At 43.5% G+C, this 17607-nt stretch overlaps 1 protein-coding gene across 1 annotated transcript in view; it reads left to right on the top strand.

The window, feature by feature from the left end:
* The window catches only part of LOC129094190 (unconventional myosin-IXb), a 56102-nt gene extending 38631 nt beyond the window's left edge, over nucleotides 1-17471 (top strand). The window contains exons 15-45 of the mRNA XM_054602263.1: nucleotides 34-229; nucleotides 959-1034; nucleotides 1454-1546; nucleotides 3032-3145; nucleotides 3942-3981; nucleotides 4145-4267; nucleotides 4374-4454; nucleotides 4741-4851; nucleotides 5210-5335; nucleotides 5468-5617; nucleotides 5745-5905; nucleotides 6036-6393; nucleotides 6447-7258; nucleotides 7467-7542; nucleotides 7703-7818; nucleotides 9443-9561; nucleotides 10140-10333; nucleotides 10419-10526; nucleotides 10638-10808; nucleotides 10899-10940; nucleotides 11048-11159; nucleotides 11298-11371; nucleotides 11988-12180; nucleotides 12282-12410; nucleotides 12654-12759; nucleotides 12954-13085; nucleotides 13201-13324; nucleotides 13490-13540; nucleotides 14339-14454; nucleotides 14555-14694; nucleotides 15149-17471. Of these exons, the coding sequence (XP_054458238.1) occupies nucleotides 34-229; nucleotides 959-1034; nucleotides 1454-1546; nucleotides 3032-3145; nucleotides 3942-3981; nucleotides 4145-4267; nucleotides 4374-4454; nucleotides 4741-4851; nucleotides 5210-5335; nucleotides 5468-5617; nucleotides 5745-5905; nucleotides 6036-6393; nucleotides 6447-7258; nucleotides 7467-7542; nucleotides 7703-7818; nucleotides 9443-9561; nucleotides 10140-10333; nucleotides 10419-10526; nucleotides 10638-10808; nucleotides 10899-10940; nucleotides 11048-11159; nucleotides 11298-11371; nucleotides 11988-12180; nucleotides 12282-12410; nucleotides 12654-12759; nucleotides 12954-13085; nucleotides 13201-13324; nucleotides 13490-13540; nucleotides 14339-14454; nucleotides 14555-14694; nucleotides 15149-15714 (5010 nt within the window). The 3' untranslated portion in view covers nucleotides 15715-17471. The remainder of the gene's footprint in view (nucleotides 1-33; nucleotides 230-958; nucleotides 1035-1453; nucleotides 1547-3031; nucleotides 3146-3941; nucleotides 3982-4144; nucleotides 4268-4373; nucleotides 4455-4740; nucleotides 4852-5209; nucleotides 5336-5467; nucleotides 5618-5744; nucleotides 5906-6035; nucleotides 6394-6446; nucleotides 7259-7466; nucleotides 7543-7702; nucleotides 7819-9442; nucleotides 9562-10139; nucleotides 10334-10418; nucleotides 10527-10637; nucleotides 10809-10898; nucleotides 10941-11047; nucleotides 11160-11297; nucleotides 11372-11987; nucleotides 12181-12281; nucleotides 12411-12653; nucleotides 12760-12953; nucleotides 13086-13200; nucleotides 13325-13489; nucleotides 13541-14338; nucleotides 14455-14554; nucleotides 14695-15148) is intronic.
* The last annotated feature ends 136 nt before the right edge of the window (nucleotides 17472-17607 follow it).

Here is a 17607-nt window from a genome sequence, read left to right as displayed (position 1 = left end):
TTTTAATGCTCTGAATTTATTTGACCTCACAAGGATTTCCGGGAGAAGAACACCGACCACATGCGTCCAGACATTGTGGCGTTGCTAAGGAGCAGTGACCGCGCCTATGTTCGGCAACTCATCGGCATGGACCCGGTGGCCATGTTTCGATGGGGCATCCTGCGCGCCACCATCAGAGGCATCGCTGCGTTTAACGAAGCTGGCCGCTCCTGGGCCTCCAAAACTTCAGGTACATTATTAGTGTAACGTTGTCAGCCCGTCCCGGGGGAATAATTATTTCTTAGGATACTTTGTTTTTAGTGGAAAGCTAGAAGGGCACTCTGAGAGCGCAGACCTCCACCAAGGCATTTACATAATTTAATAATAATGCATGTATCTCTCTCCTGTGATTTGGATGTAATGGGTTCTTCCTTGGCCAATGCTATCAGGCCAGTTGTTTTTTTATAATCCTGCTGACAAACAAACCAAAGATATTGCTTTGGCAGAAGATATGTTTGTAATGCTAAAACAAAGAATAGTATTCATGGAACACAAAAGTACAGTGTTTTTTTTATAGGATATATATATGATATATTATAGTACATTTACAAATGTGTCACACACTAGCTGCCTTCTCTCCACTTGTGCAGCTTATACCACAACTTCAGAGTACTGCAGTTACTCTGCTCTGTAATTAGCCTCTCAGGTCAGCATGGAGAGGAAAATGGAGAAACCTGAGGCTTTAGGAGATTTTGATATTTTCCGTGCAATTCTCAATCCTCCAGACTATTTTGGTGCCCTCAGGCTTAACCCATTGACGTAGGAGTCTTTTAATGTGGATTAACAAGGTTAAATAAGGTTAATGCAAAAAACAAAACAACAAAAACTGTAAAACTCTAATTGACAGCCTTCTCATGATAAATCCATTGTTTTTTACTCATTAATAAATCCATATTTATGTTTTTTATTTCGGTTTTAGGTGTTGTCCGTCCAATCTCCAGAACTCCTTTAGGAGAGCTTCAGCGATCCAACGCCCCGATAGACAGAATGTACAAGTAAGTAATGTACATTATTGGATATAGGGCTATGAAACTTGTGTGGTCTTTGTTGGGTTTTGACTGGTTTTCCAACTGTCAGGTCAGTTTCCTCCGGAAGAATTTGTCTGCTTTAATACCTCTGTGTAAAGTACACAGCTTCATATGTCTTGTTTGATGCTCCTTGTTGAAGGTGAAGGAAATGATTTAAATGGTCGGTGCACTGTGGACCTCCACATTTATCCTGTGATGCTGGATGAGATGAGGAAGGACTATGACAAAGACGTAAACTCTGTTCAGTTACTGTAACTGTCAAAATCAGTCTTTTTTTTTACGTCACCATGACCGGTGAATCCTCCTTCACCTCAGCTCAGTCACACATTTCCTCTCCCCCTTTCGGTGACCCCACTGTGTGCGGTTCTCTCCTCTCCCCTCCACAGACGAGCTTCTATGCTCGATTTCTACTTTGATCACTCAGAGGAGCGCCCTCTAGAGGCCTTTGAAGACATCTTTGCTAGCTATGAGAGTAAGAAGTAAGTGAATTTGGTGGACAGGAAAAAGAAATGAAGAAATGAGGCCATGCAGGAAGGAAATGTCTTTGTTTTTTCCGGGTAATAGATGCCGGTTTGCTCCATTTTCAGAGTTTGCTACCATCCAAAAAAAACATCCAAATCTTTTTTTAACTAATTAATAGAGTTTAATCCAAACCAATGTATGAAATGGGTTTTATCACAGATGGTCCATCTTGTGAAATGTTGCCATGTGTGTTTGCTAATTATTAAAGCAGAGGATGGATTTCAGTACACTGATATAACACAGAAGTACAGCAAAGTTGCCCTTTACCTTTCATTCCCTCTCTTACTCAATGAAATCCCCATCTTTTACTGTAGCTGTGATGATCACTCTCCTTCCTCACGTTTATTATTCTTGCTATAGAGCACAGGAGGGGCTTTGTACTGACCCACTCTGATTAGCCACCCGGATTACTTCCATCAGCTGTGGAGCTTAGGAAGCACACAAGCATCCATACACATACAGTGGCCCCAATTCAAACAGACTAAAATAATTAGGGGAGCTTTCTCAAAATGGAACCAAACGATGGAGCATGTTTTTGGATTGTACGGCCCTCTGAATTTTGACCCTATACCTCCTGTTTTAAGATATACAATTACTGTTTTTTTTAGTAGCACCTGAATGAGTTAAACCTCCCAGCACATCGCTACCTTTATTAAATCATCCAGCCTCTAGCAGATCTGCAAACACGGAGGTATAGAAGGTCAAATTCATTGTGACCCATTTGCTGTATATGTTACCCTTTCCTTCACTGCCTGACCTCTGTTTTCATGTCATTCATGGTAAGTATAGAAAAGTATTGCATGGACTAGCCTCGGGACACAGAAAATATTCTATATTAACCTCACCAGACCCAGTATCCAGTGTAACACCAGCCCCAATTTAAAAAAAAAACCATGAATCAAACAGTCTCACCAGTAACAACTTACTTTCACACAGCAAGTAACAACCCCAGCATGGAAACAGACGGCCAACCAAACCGAACGTCATCTCAGCTCTGCATGTTAACCACCACAGTGGCAGGGATAGGCTGTGAATACAACCCCTACGTGCCCCAATCTCTCTCTCTTTGTGTCTTTTTCTCTTCTTAAAAAGGTATATGGCAGCATGGTTGGGTGGTCTAGAGTATCTCGAGGTTTCCATGTACATAATCACAAACAGTGGGAGAACACATTTTGTTGGTTATTCGTCATGGATGAACAGAGCATGAAGTTCCTCTTGATATCAGACCCCCAGCTATGCTGTGTGCTCTTGTCTTTGGTAACTTTGATGGTGTGTTTTCTTCTAAGGTTTCCTAACAGTGGTGTTCCATAAAGCCCCACTTTATGTTTTTTGTTTTGTTTTCCTCCCTCCTTTTGTCGGTTTTCCCCATCCCTTCTCCTGCTCCCCGTATTCCCTCTTATGATTCCCTCTCCACACTGGACATGTATGTGTGGTGTAATCAGAGACATGCATGCAGAGATCATCAGCTCCATTAAGAACTTGCCGTTGGATGGTGAGGACCCTCGCAAGCTGCTGCAGTCCTGGGGTCGCCTCCGCTTCCCTCGACACGTCCTCCAGTGAGTCTGCAGACAGACCTGGCGTCAGCTCTGTTTCAGATCAATCTCGCTAGTTGGCTCACGCAGAACATGCTCCTAAGCTTTGTTTCCCACCAAGAACAATGTAGACCATTCTCAACTCATTTTGACCAGCAGTGTTTAAACCAGTTTAACATAACTAGCCATACATTTTTATAGCTGTCACATTTATACCCACTTATCCCAATGGATCCAACATTTTGTGATCTAATCTTAAACAGACAACACACACACACATTCCTGCTGCATCAGTAGACATGACATTATTAGCTCTGTTCTTAGACGCTAGTTTTAATGAAGGCTAAAGCCTTGAATATTTTTCAAAATTTCTGCATGAGCATCATCAGAAGACTGTGCTGGCATGTGAGGTCTTTTGGAAGTCTTGTAAAAGTATGTCCGAGCGGCATGTCAGAGAGTTCTGCAGTCTTCACCTACACATGAATTTAGGACCCTTTTATGTGGTGATAATAGCAAGAGAGCATGTCTGTCTGTGTATGTTGAGCCTCTGCTGAGCTGATTGTTTAGCGTTACATCCCATCTCCTGCAGCAAACCCCCCTCCTCCTCATCTCTGTCATCATCACCCTCTCATTCAACCCATCATTCATCCCGTCTTCCAGGTGGAACCCTGGATGTCATCACTGACTGACAGCGCATGGGTCAGCCTTGCGTACTAACCCGGCTTCACACACTCCCATCTACTACTTGTTCCATCATCACTTCTCAAACACTCCAGTCCCCTCTAACTCACTCTTCATCTTCTTTCTCCCTTTTTCACAGGAAAAACAAGACCACCAAACAGAGGCAGGTCATCCCCAAGGTAAATCTGAGTAATGCCTGAAGAGCCCAATTTTAGGGGCGGATAAGGAGAATATACTGTTAAAGTTGGTTGATGGGATTTCATCAGTTTTACCATCATTGTATGAAGATTCTATTGATTGTGTTGAAGTAGGAAATTAATTTATTGAATTACTGTTTTGCAGAGTTTGCTGGATTCTCGATCTCTGAAGTTCATTGTGAGCCTGACGCTGCATGATCGCACCACCAAGTCTCTGCTCCACCTGCACAAGAAGAAGAAGCCCCCGAGCATCAGCGCCCAGTTCCAGGTAACATCTCCTACAACAGTATGCAGGTTACACACAGAAACAAGCCAAACACACCCTACAGCTGAAATCCTGAACATTCATCAAACCCCTTCTTTGTTTTCCTCAGACCTCTCTGACCAAACTCTTGGAGACTCTGAACAGAGCAGAACCTTTCTTCATTCGTTGCATCCGCTCCAATGCTGAGAAGGTAAGACTTTGTTATTGTTAGTTATTTGTATTTGTTCCTTAAGATCTTCTGTTAAAATCCTTGGTCTCTTAATGAATACCGAATTCTTCTTCCAGCATAAAGACATTATAAGAGGAAATGTTGAGCGTAAACATCTTTTGAAATGAACTTCTTTTTTCTCTTGCATTTTTATTATTTTTAAACGGGAATCAAAAAGATATGATGACGATTGTTCAATTGTTAAATATGGGTATCTAAATAGTAAGCGTATAAGTGAATGCGCTTCTTGTGTCCTTCATATGAGCAGAAGGAGATGTATCTGGACGAGGCCTTGGTGGTTCAGCAGCTGCGATACACAGGAATGCTGGAAACAGTTCGCATTAGGAGGTCAGGCTACGGAGCCAAGTACACATTCCAGGTACAGTAAAGTTCCTCCTCTTTTAGGTAAATCTATGTGATAATCGCACACCAATAAAGGCACTGAAGATGAAATATTTTGATGTTGGATGGAAGCTGATACAACGGCCTGCAACAATACTACAAACACACATGACGCTGATGTCAAAATATAATTCAAAGCAACGCACGCATCTATTGAGTAAGAGCTGCCGCTTGCCTGGACATGATTACCTTCCATAAATGTATTTACATTTTATATTTAATATATCTTTATTTTTAATATTGGAAAATGGGTTTTGAACCTGGGAAAAAAAAATATTATCAACAGTCTTTTTATTTTTTTTATATGTATTATCTTTGTTGTCTTGTCCCTGCAGGAGTTCATAGAGCAGTTCAGAGTTTTGCTGCCAAATAAAGCAGCTGCCTCTAAAGAGGACATCTCAGCGCTGCTTGAGAAGAAGATGGGACTGGACCCCACCACGTACCAGATAGGCAAAACTAAGGTACACTACTAAACTCTTATCATTGCTTCGTTGTTTTGTTCTTTCAGTGCACCTTATAAACCATTTTATATTTCTGCATTCGCACCTGTTCCGTTATTTGCCTATAAATCATGGTGTGTTCTCTCTGTTCAGGTCTTCCTGAAGGAGCTGGAGCGACAGCAGCTGCAGGACACGCTCCACAAAGATGTAATGCATAAGATCATCTTCCTTCAGCGCTGGTTCAGAGGTCGCCTGCAGAGGAAAGAGTTTCTGGACATGAGACAAGCAGCCATCTTGATTCAGGTAAAGGCAGATTTTTTGGGGGGGCGGTCATGTCAGTTTATTCATTTTGTATGTTGTGTTCTGATTTTGACATTTAGAGACAAATAAAGTATTATACTGATCCTGTCCTGTTCTCTGTCCTGCTTAGCGTTCATGGCGCAGGTACTGCAAAGAGGAGCGCAGGCGACGGGCAGCCGCTCAGATCCAGGCTGTGTGGAGAGGCCACAGACAAAGATCAGCGTACCACCGCCAAAGGCAAGGCGCTACCAAAATACAAGCCCTGGTCAGAGGACACTCAGCACGGAGAAGGTAACAGTTCAGAACAAGTCAGCTGGACCACAGCTAAGCAGGCAATGCTTTAAAAAAAAAAAAAAAAAAAAAAAAAAAAATGTCAATGTTTTTTTCGTGGGCTGTCACATTGATGTTTTCTGTATTACAGGTGCCACTCCATGCGTGAGGACAAACAGAAAAAGGAGGAGGAGGAAAAAGAAGCTCTGAAAAGGGCAGAAGAAGAGGAAAGAAGGAGGAGGGAAGAAGAGGAGGAGGCAAGGAGAAGAGCAGAGGAGGAGGAAGAAAGGAGGAGGATGGAAGAAGAAGAAGAAGCGGCAAGGAGAAAGGCGGAAGAGGAGGAAGCGAGGAGGATAGCAGAGGAAGAGGAGGCCGCTAGGAAAGCGCAGGAAGCGCAGAAAAAGAGAGAAGAGGCGGAGAAAAGTGAGCCTCAAACAAGAGAGGATCCGGATATAGAGCTGGTCAACGAGGAGATGCTGGAGGACATCCTCCCTGTCCAGGAGGCGGAGGCGGAGGCAGAGGCAGAGGAGGAGGAGGAGGAGGAGGAGAGGAGGAGGAGGAGACGGAGACAGGGGAGGAGGACAGAGAGGTTCGTATAAGCTCATATACAGAGGAGGAACAGGGCAAGGATGAAGAGCTGGAGGATGAAGATGAGGAATTGGATTTGGAGACTAACGGTACGGTGGCTGAGGCTGGAACTCAGCTTGATGATAAAGAAGATAATGAGGATTTAGGACAGTCTGATTCAAACCTGCCCTCCGATGTCGTCCCCTCCAACGCACTTGCATCCGAATCTCCAGGTGAGGCTCCCAGCAACACCTCCGCACCTTCCAAAGAAAAGAGAGAACGAGCTCCGGCTATTAACAGGGGCGGCCAGTCCTCCAGAAGCCAGGAGAAGAGAGAGCAGAGGAGACGGAGAGGGCTGGAGCACAACCAGAGAGAGACTGAACGAGCCGCCTCCACTTCCTCCACCTCCTCCACCTCAGCCAGCAGCAAGGATCAAACATCGCCGCCGAAGAGCAAAAGCCAGGAGCCCTCGAAGCTAAAAGAGCGGGCGGACAGCAAGGAGCTGGACCAGTACACCTTTGTGGCTTGGAAAATGAAAGAAGACAAAGGCGGGAAGAAAGAGGCCAAATCATCTCCTCCCTCTGCCGGTCCTGTTCGTCCCTCCTCGTTACCCCTGCACACCGCTGACCTTGTGCCTGACAGAAACGGTTTAGTTGACGGTGTCGGAACAACCAGCCTGCAACGCCGTTCTGGGGGGATTAAGGAGAAGCCGGAGAGGTGGAAGGTGAGGAGTAATGGAGAATACTCAGATGGCACCAGCCCTCCTCCACTTCAAAACAGAGAGGAAAAGAGGAAGAAGCAACCTCTGTAAGTCTTCTGTTCTGGTCATATTCTTTACTGTGTCTTTACCAAATAGCAACTTTCTGAAAAAATGTTTGGTTCTTTTCAACATTATACCTTCTAGTATGTAAAAAAAGTTATGGTTTATCTTCTCCAACATAGTGTTTACATGGTTAGGGACCCCCTAAGTTGTCGTTAACAGAAATTTATATATTTTTTCTTTGTTCTTCTGCAGGAGCGAAACAGCCTCCTCATCAATTGACAGTTTGTCTCCAGGATATGAAGGGGCTGGTGCTTTTTCTAGCAAAGAGGTATTTTAAAATGTTCTCCTGTTATTATGGAAAAATTAAAATATTAACTTTTGATCATTGACATTTTACGTTCTCAAAATCTGTCCTTGCTGGCGAACAGACTCTGGTCCAGTTATTCTGCTAATACTTCATCACTTGTAAATTATTTCCTGTTCTGCAGATGATTTCTCCCTTAGATGTTCATACCGATGGCTCAAAGGGAAGCTCCTTCAGACGAAAACACCAAGATAGTTCTGGTCACCAAGACTCACACTCCATCCCATCCACACCAGACAGGTACTGAACTGAACTGGACGGGCCTATACACAAGTAGTCGGGTGATGGGATGCAGCAGAGTTGCTAATAACTGTTTCTTTGAAAAGGAGGTGATTGAGATGAGTGAGGCATAGAAGAATTTATCCAAGAAGCGACTTCGTTCATAGGATCAGTAAGGATGGAATCTCCGCATTTCAGTGCGGAGACAAAAATAGAAATCATCCTCTGTTTAATCTTAAATCTGTTTTTTCCTGGGAAAACTCTTTGACTTGTGTTAGACGAGCATCCCCAGCTGGTTCTGTGGTGTTGTTGGTTGACAGCCAGAATTCCTGACAACTTAATTTACTCTGAATGGATTTATATGTCAGAAATGAACACTTGAGGCTCAGTTATGAAGCCAGAGTTTTATCAGTCGGAGGCATTGGGTTGACTGCTTTGTTTTTCCATTTGTGTTGTTGCTACGGTGACAGTGCTGGAGCAGAGCTTGAACATGTGGCACGCACAGATTATTTCGGGATAATTCAGTTTTGATAGTATTTTTAAATACTGGACTTCTAGGGAGTTACACAGATGAAATCTGGGTGTGACCCTGGACGACCAACTGTCGTTCTCAGCAAACATTGCATCGGTCACACGCTCCTGCAGATTCCTCCTCTACAACATCAGGAGGATTCGCCCCTTCCTCACTGACGAGACGGCGCAGGTGCTCATCCAGGCTCTGGTCATCTCCCGCCTGGACTACTGCAACTCACTACTTGCCGGAGCCCCGGCGTCGGCCATCAGACCCCTGGAGCTTGTCCAGAAAGCTGCAGCACGTCTGGTGTTCAATCGCCCCAAGTTCTCCCACACAACTTCCCTTCTCCGTTCTCTACACTGGCTCCCTGTAAGAGCTCGCATCCAGTTTAAGACTCTGGTGCTAGCCTACAGGGCAGTGAAAGGAACAGCTCCTTCCTATCTCCAGGCCATGGTCAAGCCCTACACCCCCGCCCGACCACTTCGCTCTGCTGCCTCGGGGCGATTGGTTGCCCCGTCGCTCAGAGGTCCCTGCGGCCGATCCACCCGGTCACAGCTTTTTTCTGTCCTGGCCCCTCAGTGGTGGAATGAACTCCCCACTGACGTCAGGACAGCAGAGTCGCTGCCCATCTTTAGGCGCAGGCTGAAAACTCACCTCTTCAAGAAGTACTACCCTGAGCCTTCCTCGTAGCACTTATTGCATTCGTATTAGTTGTTGCACTTACTGTATTCGTATCAGTTCGCTGCACTTATTGAATTCGTATTCGTTTACTGCACTTATCCTATTCGTAGTAGTTTGTAGCACTTATTATATTCGTATTAGTCTGTTGCACTTATTGTTTTCGTAGTAATTTGTTTCTGCACTGTACTTTTGCTCTGGTTTATGCTTTAAGATGCTTGTTTAAGAAAGGAGATGCACTTATGACTTCTGGTGACTAGTAGTTCTCTTGAATACCTCTATGTTGAATACACTTCCTGTAAGTCGCTTTGGATAAAAGCGTCTGCTAAATGACTGTAATGTAATGTAATGTAATGAATACAAACTTTAGTCTGCTGTTAGAAATGAATGAGTTGTAAAATATGTAGTGAATATTTTTTTAGAGCTTCCTGGTTTTTTTTTTGTGTCCTGTAGGTCAGGCGGTTTCTTCAGCAAGATTTTGAAAAAACGTCCGCATAAGGAGGCCCAGACTCCAGACAACGGAGAGCTGACACTCGCTCAGATTCTCAATGAGAGGCCAACAGGAGGAGAAGGTAATTAATACAAACGGTTCAGTTTATCCTTGTCAAGTTTCAGAAGAATTAAAGGATTTACTAGAGCAGGGATATTAACTTAAATCCTTTAAGTCCATTGTTTTTTTGGGTTCCACTTTCCCAAAGCTGGTAAAGAAATAGGGTAATACTCCTGTATTGTAAAAAGGATCCAACTGATTATATTTCATCATAAATAAAAAACATTTGATAGTTATTTTGAGAACACTTTTACCGACCAGCGCAAACTGCTGCACTAGTCCGCTTTCATCCCACCTCGTGAAGTGAGAAATGTAAAGAAAACACAGGTGTATTATCACTAATATTCTCAGGCCTTAACATTAACCCGCTGCTTGCTTTCTGAGAAAACACTGACCCGTGCTGATCACGCTCAGTGCAAACAGAATAACTTTATTCTGGGTTTTGTTTCCTCCATGGTACTCACACGTACTTTACATTCTTCCTTAGAGGTTCGAGTTGAATTTGAGAAAAGAAAAGAATCCTTACGTATGAGCCATTCACCTTTGCCTCCCTGCAATAGATATTACTTTGTGATGATAAGTATAATCCCTCCCTTTCAGCCCCGACGTCTGGACATCCATCTCGGCCTCTTTCCCAGCCACACGGGGAGCGTGCTGGTAAAGGTTTAAGCCGAAACCCCACCATAAAGATCAGTCGTGCCACACGAGTGTCTGAGCAGTGGAACGCCTCGCTGGATCGGGAAATTACCAACGCCAACGAGCTGCGGCACCTCGATGAGTTTCTGGGCAACCAGGTGAATGAAAATCCAGAAGGTCTTTACTTAATGAATGAGCTCGTTTTATTACCTTTTTATTTACTCTGTTTGTTTTCCCTTATAGGTCAATGATTTCCGCTCCAGGGGGAAGTCGCTGTCGGCCACAGAGGCCATCTTTGTAACATCCACCATGCAGTTCAGAGAGAATATCAAAGCCATGTATTCTCTCCCAGTAAGTTTGTCTGCAGGCGCATAACACACAAATAATACGTACTCATCAGAGTTCTTCCTCACCGTCCTCCCCTCTTCCTCATTTTGTCTCCTGTCCCCTGTACTTTACCAGAAGCCCACCATTGGCTACAAAGGTCTGATGACGGGCTACCAGAACAAAGTGATCCACCTGGCCGGCGACAAGCAGAAAGGAGAAGTCCAACTCGTGGTCAATCTCTTCCAGTCGGTTCTTGATGGCTTCATCAGAGGAGAGATGAAGAAGGAGGAGGCTGAGCCTGCAAAGGTGAAAACACTAAAACTCATTATCATTTCGTCTTACTCCAAAAGTTAAACAGTAATGTATTCATGATTATGCTCTCTGTGTGATTTTCAGCCTGCTAAAGCGAGGAAGAAGAGGAGGAAAAAAGATAAAAGTGTAAGTATGCAGTCACCTCATTTTGTATTTATTATAATTTATTCAATAATGATTTGTTATTTAATGTAAATGATCATTTCTAATTGAGTGACGTCCTGTCTTGTTAGATGGAGAGCCCCCTGGATCATGTTTTCGTCAACTATCAGGTCAACATTATGCAGTCATGTGACCAGTGTAGTTCTTACATCTGGGGCATGGAGAAGGCCTACATGTGCAGCTGTGAGTTAACATTCAAAACTCTTTTTCTTCTTTTATGTTTTATTTGTGTTCAAATATTAAGAATACATCTTGCAGCATAAAATAAAGAAACCGGTCCTGCCCTAAATCATGTTTTCTTTTTTTAATCTTTTCTTTCAGATTGTAAAATGGTGTCTCACAAGAAATGCCTCTGCAAAATAGTCACTGACTGCTCCACCTTCTGTGCCAAAAAGGTAGGTCTTTATCTTTAGAAATTACAAGCCTGGGTTAATTATGTGCTTATGATATATAAGGGTTGGGAGTGAGGCTGGGACTTGTGCAGTAAAGACAGTCATTGTGCAAATGTTAAATTGTCTCTGTTCCACTAGACTCAAGCATATTTTCTCATAAAGTCTGATACATTATTACAGTACTGGCAACCTAAATTTAAGCAGTTCATTTTAACAATCAGTCTTTGATCTTTGTTAAAATTACAACAGGGTTTTACAATTTACTAGCCAATACAGGAATGGATGCCTATTTGGACAAACATGTTAGCTATCATATTTTAGATTTTCATGAAGACGAAAGATGAAAGTAACCTTCTATGACTAATTATGACAAAGACAGCTAGTCGAACAGCAGGAAACAGAGAGGTGGATCAGGACCTTGACCCTCTATGTTAAAACAAAACAAAAAAACATAGTCTCACCAGCTTCCTTTTATCTTCATTTTATTGATTTTACAGATTGTACACTTTACTATAGTGAAGAATGTGTGTCTTTTCCGTGGATGTTGTAGGTAGATTGTGGCGAGCGGAGTTGATAAGTAGACATTTAACCGACTGCTGCTGTTTGTCTGTCTCAACAGAGTGACGAGGATTCTGGCGGTCTGCACTTTGGTGTGCGTGTGTGTCACCTGGTCAACGAAAAGAACCCGGTACCCATGGTGCTGGAGACGATGCTGGAGCACGTGGAGATGCACGGCCTCTACACCGAGGGCATCTACCGCAAGTCAGGCTCTGCCAATCGCATGAAAGAGCTGCACCAGCGACTAGAGACCGGTCAGACTCCTTCTATTTGACATTTATAGCTAACTGATGAGGACTTTGTCAAGGCTCCTTTATTGATTTGTCTGTTGATGTCTCGTTGGTGATGTGTTTAGACCCCCACCTGGTCTGCCTCGAAGACTATCCCATCCACACAGTGACGGGCCTGGTGAAACAGTGGTTGAGGGAGCTGCCAGATCCACTCATGACCTTCACTCATTACAGTGACTTCCTGCATGCAGTGGGTGAGGAGGACATCCCCCACCAGGGGGCAGCATTTTACCATAGACCATCTGTGTGCTGGGCGTTTTACTTATCTGCTGCTGGGTTGAAGACTGTTAAATTAGTTAGATTTGACATGTAAATTGGAAAATATTTACATGTCATGATTAAAACTGAAATGGCGAATGTTTCAAGAATATAACGAGAGCTATCAGTGTTCATGGTAAATTCTGGAAGTTTGATTTATGATGTTTTTTCTCCTCTAGAACTGCCAGAGAAGCAGGAGCAGCTTCACGCTGTATACAACCTGCTGGAAGAGCTTCCTATTGCAAACTTCACCACATTGGAGAGACTCGTCTTCCACCTCGTCAGGTAGGATTTCTCTCATTCTAGTCTTGTTTATTTTTATGTGAACATGACATCACGCCTTCAGTAGATTTTCTTTAGCTGCTGTTTTGTTACTCATCACGAACATATTCACATTACCTCAGTTAAGTAACAACTTATTATACAGTATGTTTCTGCAATGAAATGAAATGCTTATAATCTAATGAATTCTGTTGCAGGGTGTGTAAAGAGGAGACTCACAACCGCATGTCTCCTAACTCGTTGGCCATCGTTTTTGCCCCGTGTATCCTGCGCTGCCCAGACAGCGCTGACCCGCTGCTTAGCATGAAGGATGTTGCCAAGACCACCACGTAAGAAAAAAACCGAACAAATGTGTTTTTCCCTTTCCACAAAATGAATTAATCCTTCATTCTGAAAAATCCACACAAGCACTGTCTGACATCCGGTTCCCTACTCCCCCTGTAGGTGCATAGAGATGCTCATCAACGAGCAGATCAGACGCTACAATGAGAAGATGGAGGAGATCGAGCAGCTGGAGTACGCGGAGGCTCTAGCGGTTAACCAGCTCAAACTCAAGAGACAGAACACGGTGAGGAAGGAACCCTGCGTTTCTCTGGATCACCTTTGTTTTTATTCAGTGTGGTCTCTCAATACCGTGGCAACGACATACAGTTTTCGATTGTTGCTCAGCCTCGTGCCTGGATGTAAAGGAATCACGTGGGTAACATGGCCAATGTTCCTTGTCTCTCTTTAGCACTACTGGCATTTACCTCTCAGGTTCTCAGCTCCTTACAAAGGAGTGGTGGTATGTATCATCGAGCTCTCCTAGTACAGTAGACCTAGCTGTCGTAGTGTGTAGTAGTGTGCCATGCAAAAGGCACCTGTGCATGGCATGTTAGATGTGGGTGATGCTCTGGCTGTTTTATTTAATTTATTTTTTTATCCTTCTTCCTGTAATCCTTTTTATTCGTCCTTACTAACTGGTAGTAGTCTGCATGTTGCTGTTTTTTATTCTTGTTCTCTTTTATTAGAGACACAAGATGGTTCTGGGTTGGTGACGCGATAATATTTTTTAGTTGTCTTCATGGAAGACAATAGCCTGACAACATTGTGACTTGCAAAGCTTGATGGCTCATGCATCATGCATTTTTTTTTCCCTTGTGCTATTCCCATGTCTTCCTTTCTTATTTTAAGACTATAAAGTTCTTAAAGTCAGGTTATATTTGTTGTTGAGTGGTTTCTGTATTTTGGTGATGTGTCTTTAACTTTTATCATAGCTCAAATGTTTGCATCCTGTAAGTAAACGCCTTACACCAGTTCTGCTCTCAAAGGGTGTTTACCAGCTTCTATTGTCTCACAGCATTTTAGTGATTGTGTTTCACAGATGTGCTGCAGGAATTAAATCCAGATGCAATAATCCAGCCTCCTCTCTTTTCCTCACTAACAAAACGTTTCAGATATCGGTCAAAAGCGTTGTGTGTTTTGTGACCATTTATATCTATTGTGTAATTATTATATGAATGATTCCATTTATATGATAATTACATAATGGGCATTGTTGAGTTGGTTGAGGTGTCAGCGTGTCATGTTCTGTGCTCTGCAGGTGCATGAGAAGGTGACTTCTGATCTCAGTGTGGTCCCTGAGAACGAGCCTCTGGACTCAGACACGGAGGCCGAGAAGAACCTGGTGGAACGCATCAAGTCCATCAAACAGGAGAAGTAAGCATGCTTTCTGTGTTATTTCTCTGTTCACCGTGTGGTAGCGACCCTTCTCCAGTCTCTCATCTCTCTGATGTCCCCGTCATCTGTTTCTCTGCAGAGATGATCTGGCCTGCAGCCTTCCAGAGATGGAGCAGCCTGGTTCAGACCAGGAGAACTTTGACTCCGAAGCCTCGCTGAGCTCCGAGAGCCTTTTGGACGAGCAGCAGCGCTCTTCCGTTCACGGCTCAGAGCCTGATGGTCAGTATTTAAAATCTGGCCTGTCCTTCCTTCTTACTGTTTCTCTCACTCAACTGTGGGTTTCTGACCAGACCAGACCTGTTTTTTGTGGTGCAGGTCTGGACCAGTGATGGTGATGGGGGCGGTGACGTCTGCTCTATAACCAAGCAGGTTGGAGGAACAGCAACCGTTTTTGTGTGTGTGTGTGTTTGTGTGCAAACATCTGCACACCCATGTATGCATGATTATGCATGTGTGGCACAGAAGCATGCTCAAACGTTACCCAAATTAATCAATTGAACATTCGACACAAGCAGATGTTTGCCTATTTGTGCCTCACCAAACATCATTTTCGGAAGATAACGTGGTTGCATGCTCTTCCATTGCTCTTAACCCTCTTATGATTCTGTGAATTTAACAAGCAGCTCTCAGAGAAAACATGTTTTTCTTCCTCTGTCCTCTCTCTCTCTGCCAGGACGAGGTGGCCCCCAGATGAGGAGAAACAGGCCAGTGTGTCCACCCAAACCAGCAGACCTGGCCCAGCGACCTAAAGTCCCCGGTGGACACGTCTCTCGGCTAAACCTCACCCCTGCTAGCTCCACGTCCTCAGTGTCCAGCTGCGTTTCTTCATCCTCTGACTCCTACTCAGTCTCCTTCAGAAACCTGATGCAACGCCGCAACCCCATCATCCCAGGCACAGTTAAGCTCCCGCACGGCGTCCTCGCCCAGTCTGCAGCCTCAAAACCAGCTCAGGGTTACACCCCTCCTGAAAACCGAGCATTAAAGTACTTGGTCAGGAGAAGAGAGCAGCCAGGCCGCCGTAAAGACAGCACCCAGTCCCTTTACATCGACAACCCCGAGTGTGACCTGTTGTTGCATTTTTCCTCCTGCCCTCCCTCCGCTGCTTCCTCCTCCTCCTCCTCCTCCTCCTCCTTCATGGCAACGCCCTCTCCTCAGCACCAGCAACACGAGGCTTCATCCACAAAGGGCCAGAGACGTTTTTCTGACCCAGACATGCCTTTTCTAGACGATGGCGTCTGACCAGGGAGGAAAATAAATGATAGACAAGTGAAGAGGATTAGAGGCGACAACCTTCGACCAGCCACAGATGACAATGATGGATTGTAGAGAGCCAGGAGAGGATAAGAATCCAGAATCACAGTAGAGGAACATAACCTGCACATGATGAGATGAGCTGTGCAGAATCCACAGAGGATCCAGTCGCTGTCGTTAATGGGAGCTCATCAACGAACTGCAAATGTGTCCGAAGTCTTGTCCTCGATGATAGTAAAAAATAACTGGACAAGACGTTGCCAAGCACCTTTTCTATCGTTTTAATATATTGTGGTTACTGTTGAGTTGGGACAAAGGCTGTTTTTTTCTGTAGCCTCATAATGATGGACCAGCTAATTAGTTTTCTTTCTCCTGTTGTTGTTTTTTTTTTTTTTTTTTTTTTTTTTTTTTTACACATTTGTGCTAATTCAAGGAGATGTTGCAGGTTCCAGTCGCACTTTTCATTTCTTAGTTCTCTTAATGGGCGAAACACGCTCACTGATATGTTAGCTAGTGCCTTGGTATTGTACAGTAAGTTCACAACGAAACTCTTTACTCGTGTCGTGTTATGGACAGTGCTCACAACGGGAGGGAGGGTTCCTTTTGTGTTTATTGTACTGAACCGACACAAGACATGTTTGAAACGAGGACCGTAACATGCACATTGTGACTGTTGTATCGGTGCCTCGTCAAAACAGTTGCAATGGTCAACCTTATCTTTCCACCTACAGGACAACCAACCCCAGATAGGAAGTCATTTCCTCACATCGCAAAGGGAAATGGGAGCAGCACACGCCACTTTTATCCTTTTGAAACAGTTAAAACACAAACCCAGCCATGATGCAACAAGCCGTGCCACAATGTCTTTAAAGCTCCAAGTCCTTGAACTCACCTTACCCCTTTTCTAAAAATGAACTTGGCTTCACTCAGCTGGATCGTACCTGCCGTTCAGAGCAAACAGTCCCATGAGGCGCAGGTCCTGCTGAAGCACAACTTTGGCCAACTTTTGTTTGAAACGTAATACTAATGTTCCTCTCTGACTGCTGTTGAATGATGTCTGTTAGTTTGTCTGGACAATGAGGAAGATGTCCTGATGTGTAATGTGTAACAGAGAGTGTTTGGTTGGGACTGAATGACGTGAACTGTAATGGTTATTAGTATTAACATGACAATACAGAACGTGATGCTTGTTACATCTGCTGTGTTTTCATTAACTCTCCATACATTAGTCTCTTCCATCAAGGGCTGACAGATGCACACTTTTCCCGTTAACACTAATATTATGAAGAAAAACAAGAATCTAGTCAGTTACACATTCACTTATTATTTTTAAATGAATTCCTGTGCTTTAATTTGTATATTTGCGCATTGTAGTAACACAAATGGTGTTATTGAAAATGTTAAACAGTGTATGTTGAATCAAAAGAAATAATCACAGGATGAAAGACTTCGCTGTTGTATTGAAGATCTTCATCCTTTCAATTTGACATTCAGTCTGGGTTTAAAAAGTTTCCCATGTAAAACATTGTGACAATTCATGACACAATATTTTCTTTTTAAAATATGAAGTCAGACTTAAACATGGGTTTGGCTGTTTAAATTGGTAACCTCAACTGTTCCCAGTGAATCTGCAGCAGTAACTTGATAAACCAGAAGTCGTCTCAAAGGTAAGTAGAGAGCTGTGTTTTAACAGGACAGGGAAAGGAGTTTTATCAGGATAAAGATGTTTTATTGTCTGCACGGAAACAACTCAAGCAAATATATACAATTGCCAGTAAAGTGACACAGATATGTAAATATTTGGTTACATTTTATTATTGTATTATAACTTTGACTTGAATGTTGGAAGTAATTATTTCAGTTCTAAATACATGCAAATGA

Source organism: Anoplopoma fimbria, chromosome 8 (assembly GCF_027596085.1).
Source record: "Anoplopoma fimbria isolate UVic2021 breed Golden Eagle Sablefish chromosome 8, Afim_UVic_2022, whole genome shotgun sequence".
In the NCBI taxonomy this organism is placed as follows: Eukaryota; Metazoa; Chordata; class Actinopteri; order Perciformes; family Anoplopomatidae; genus Anoplopoma; species Anoplopoma fimbria.
The sequence above is the reverse complement of the archived record's forward strand: the minus strand, read 5'-3'. Positions and strand labels throughout refer to the sequence as shown.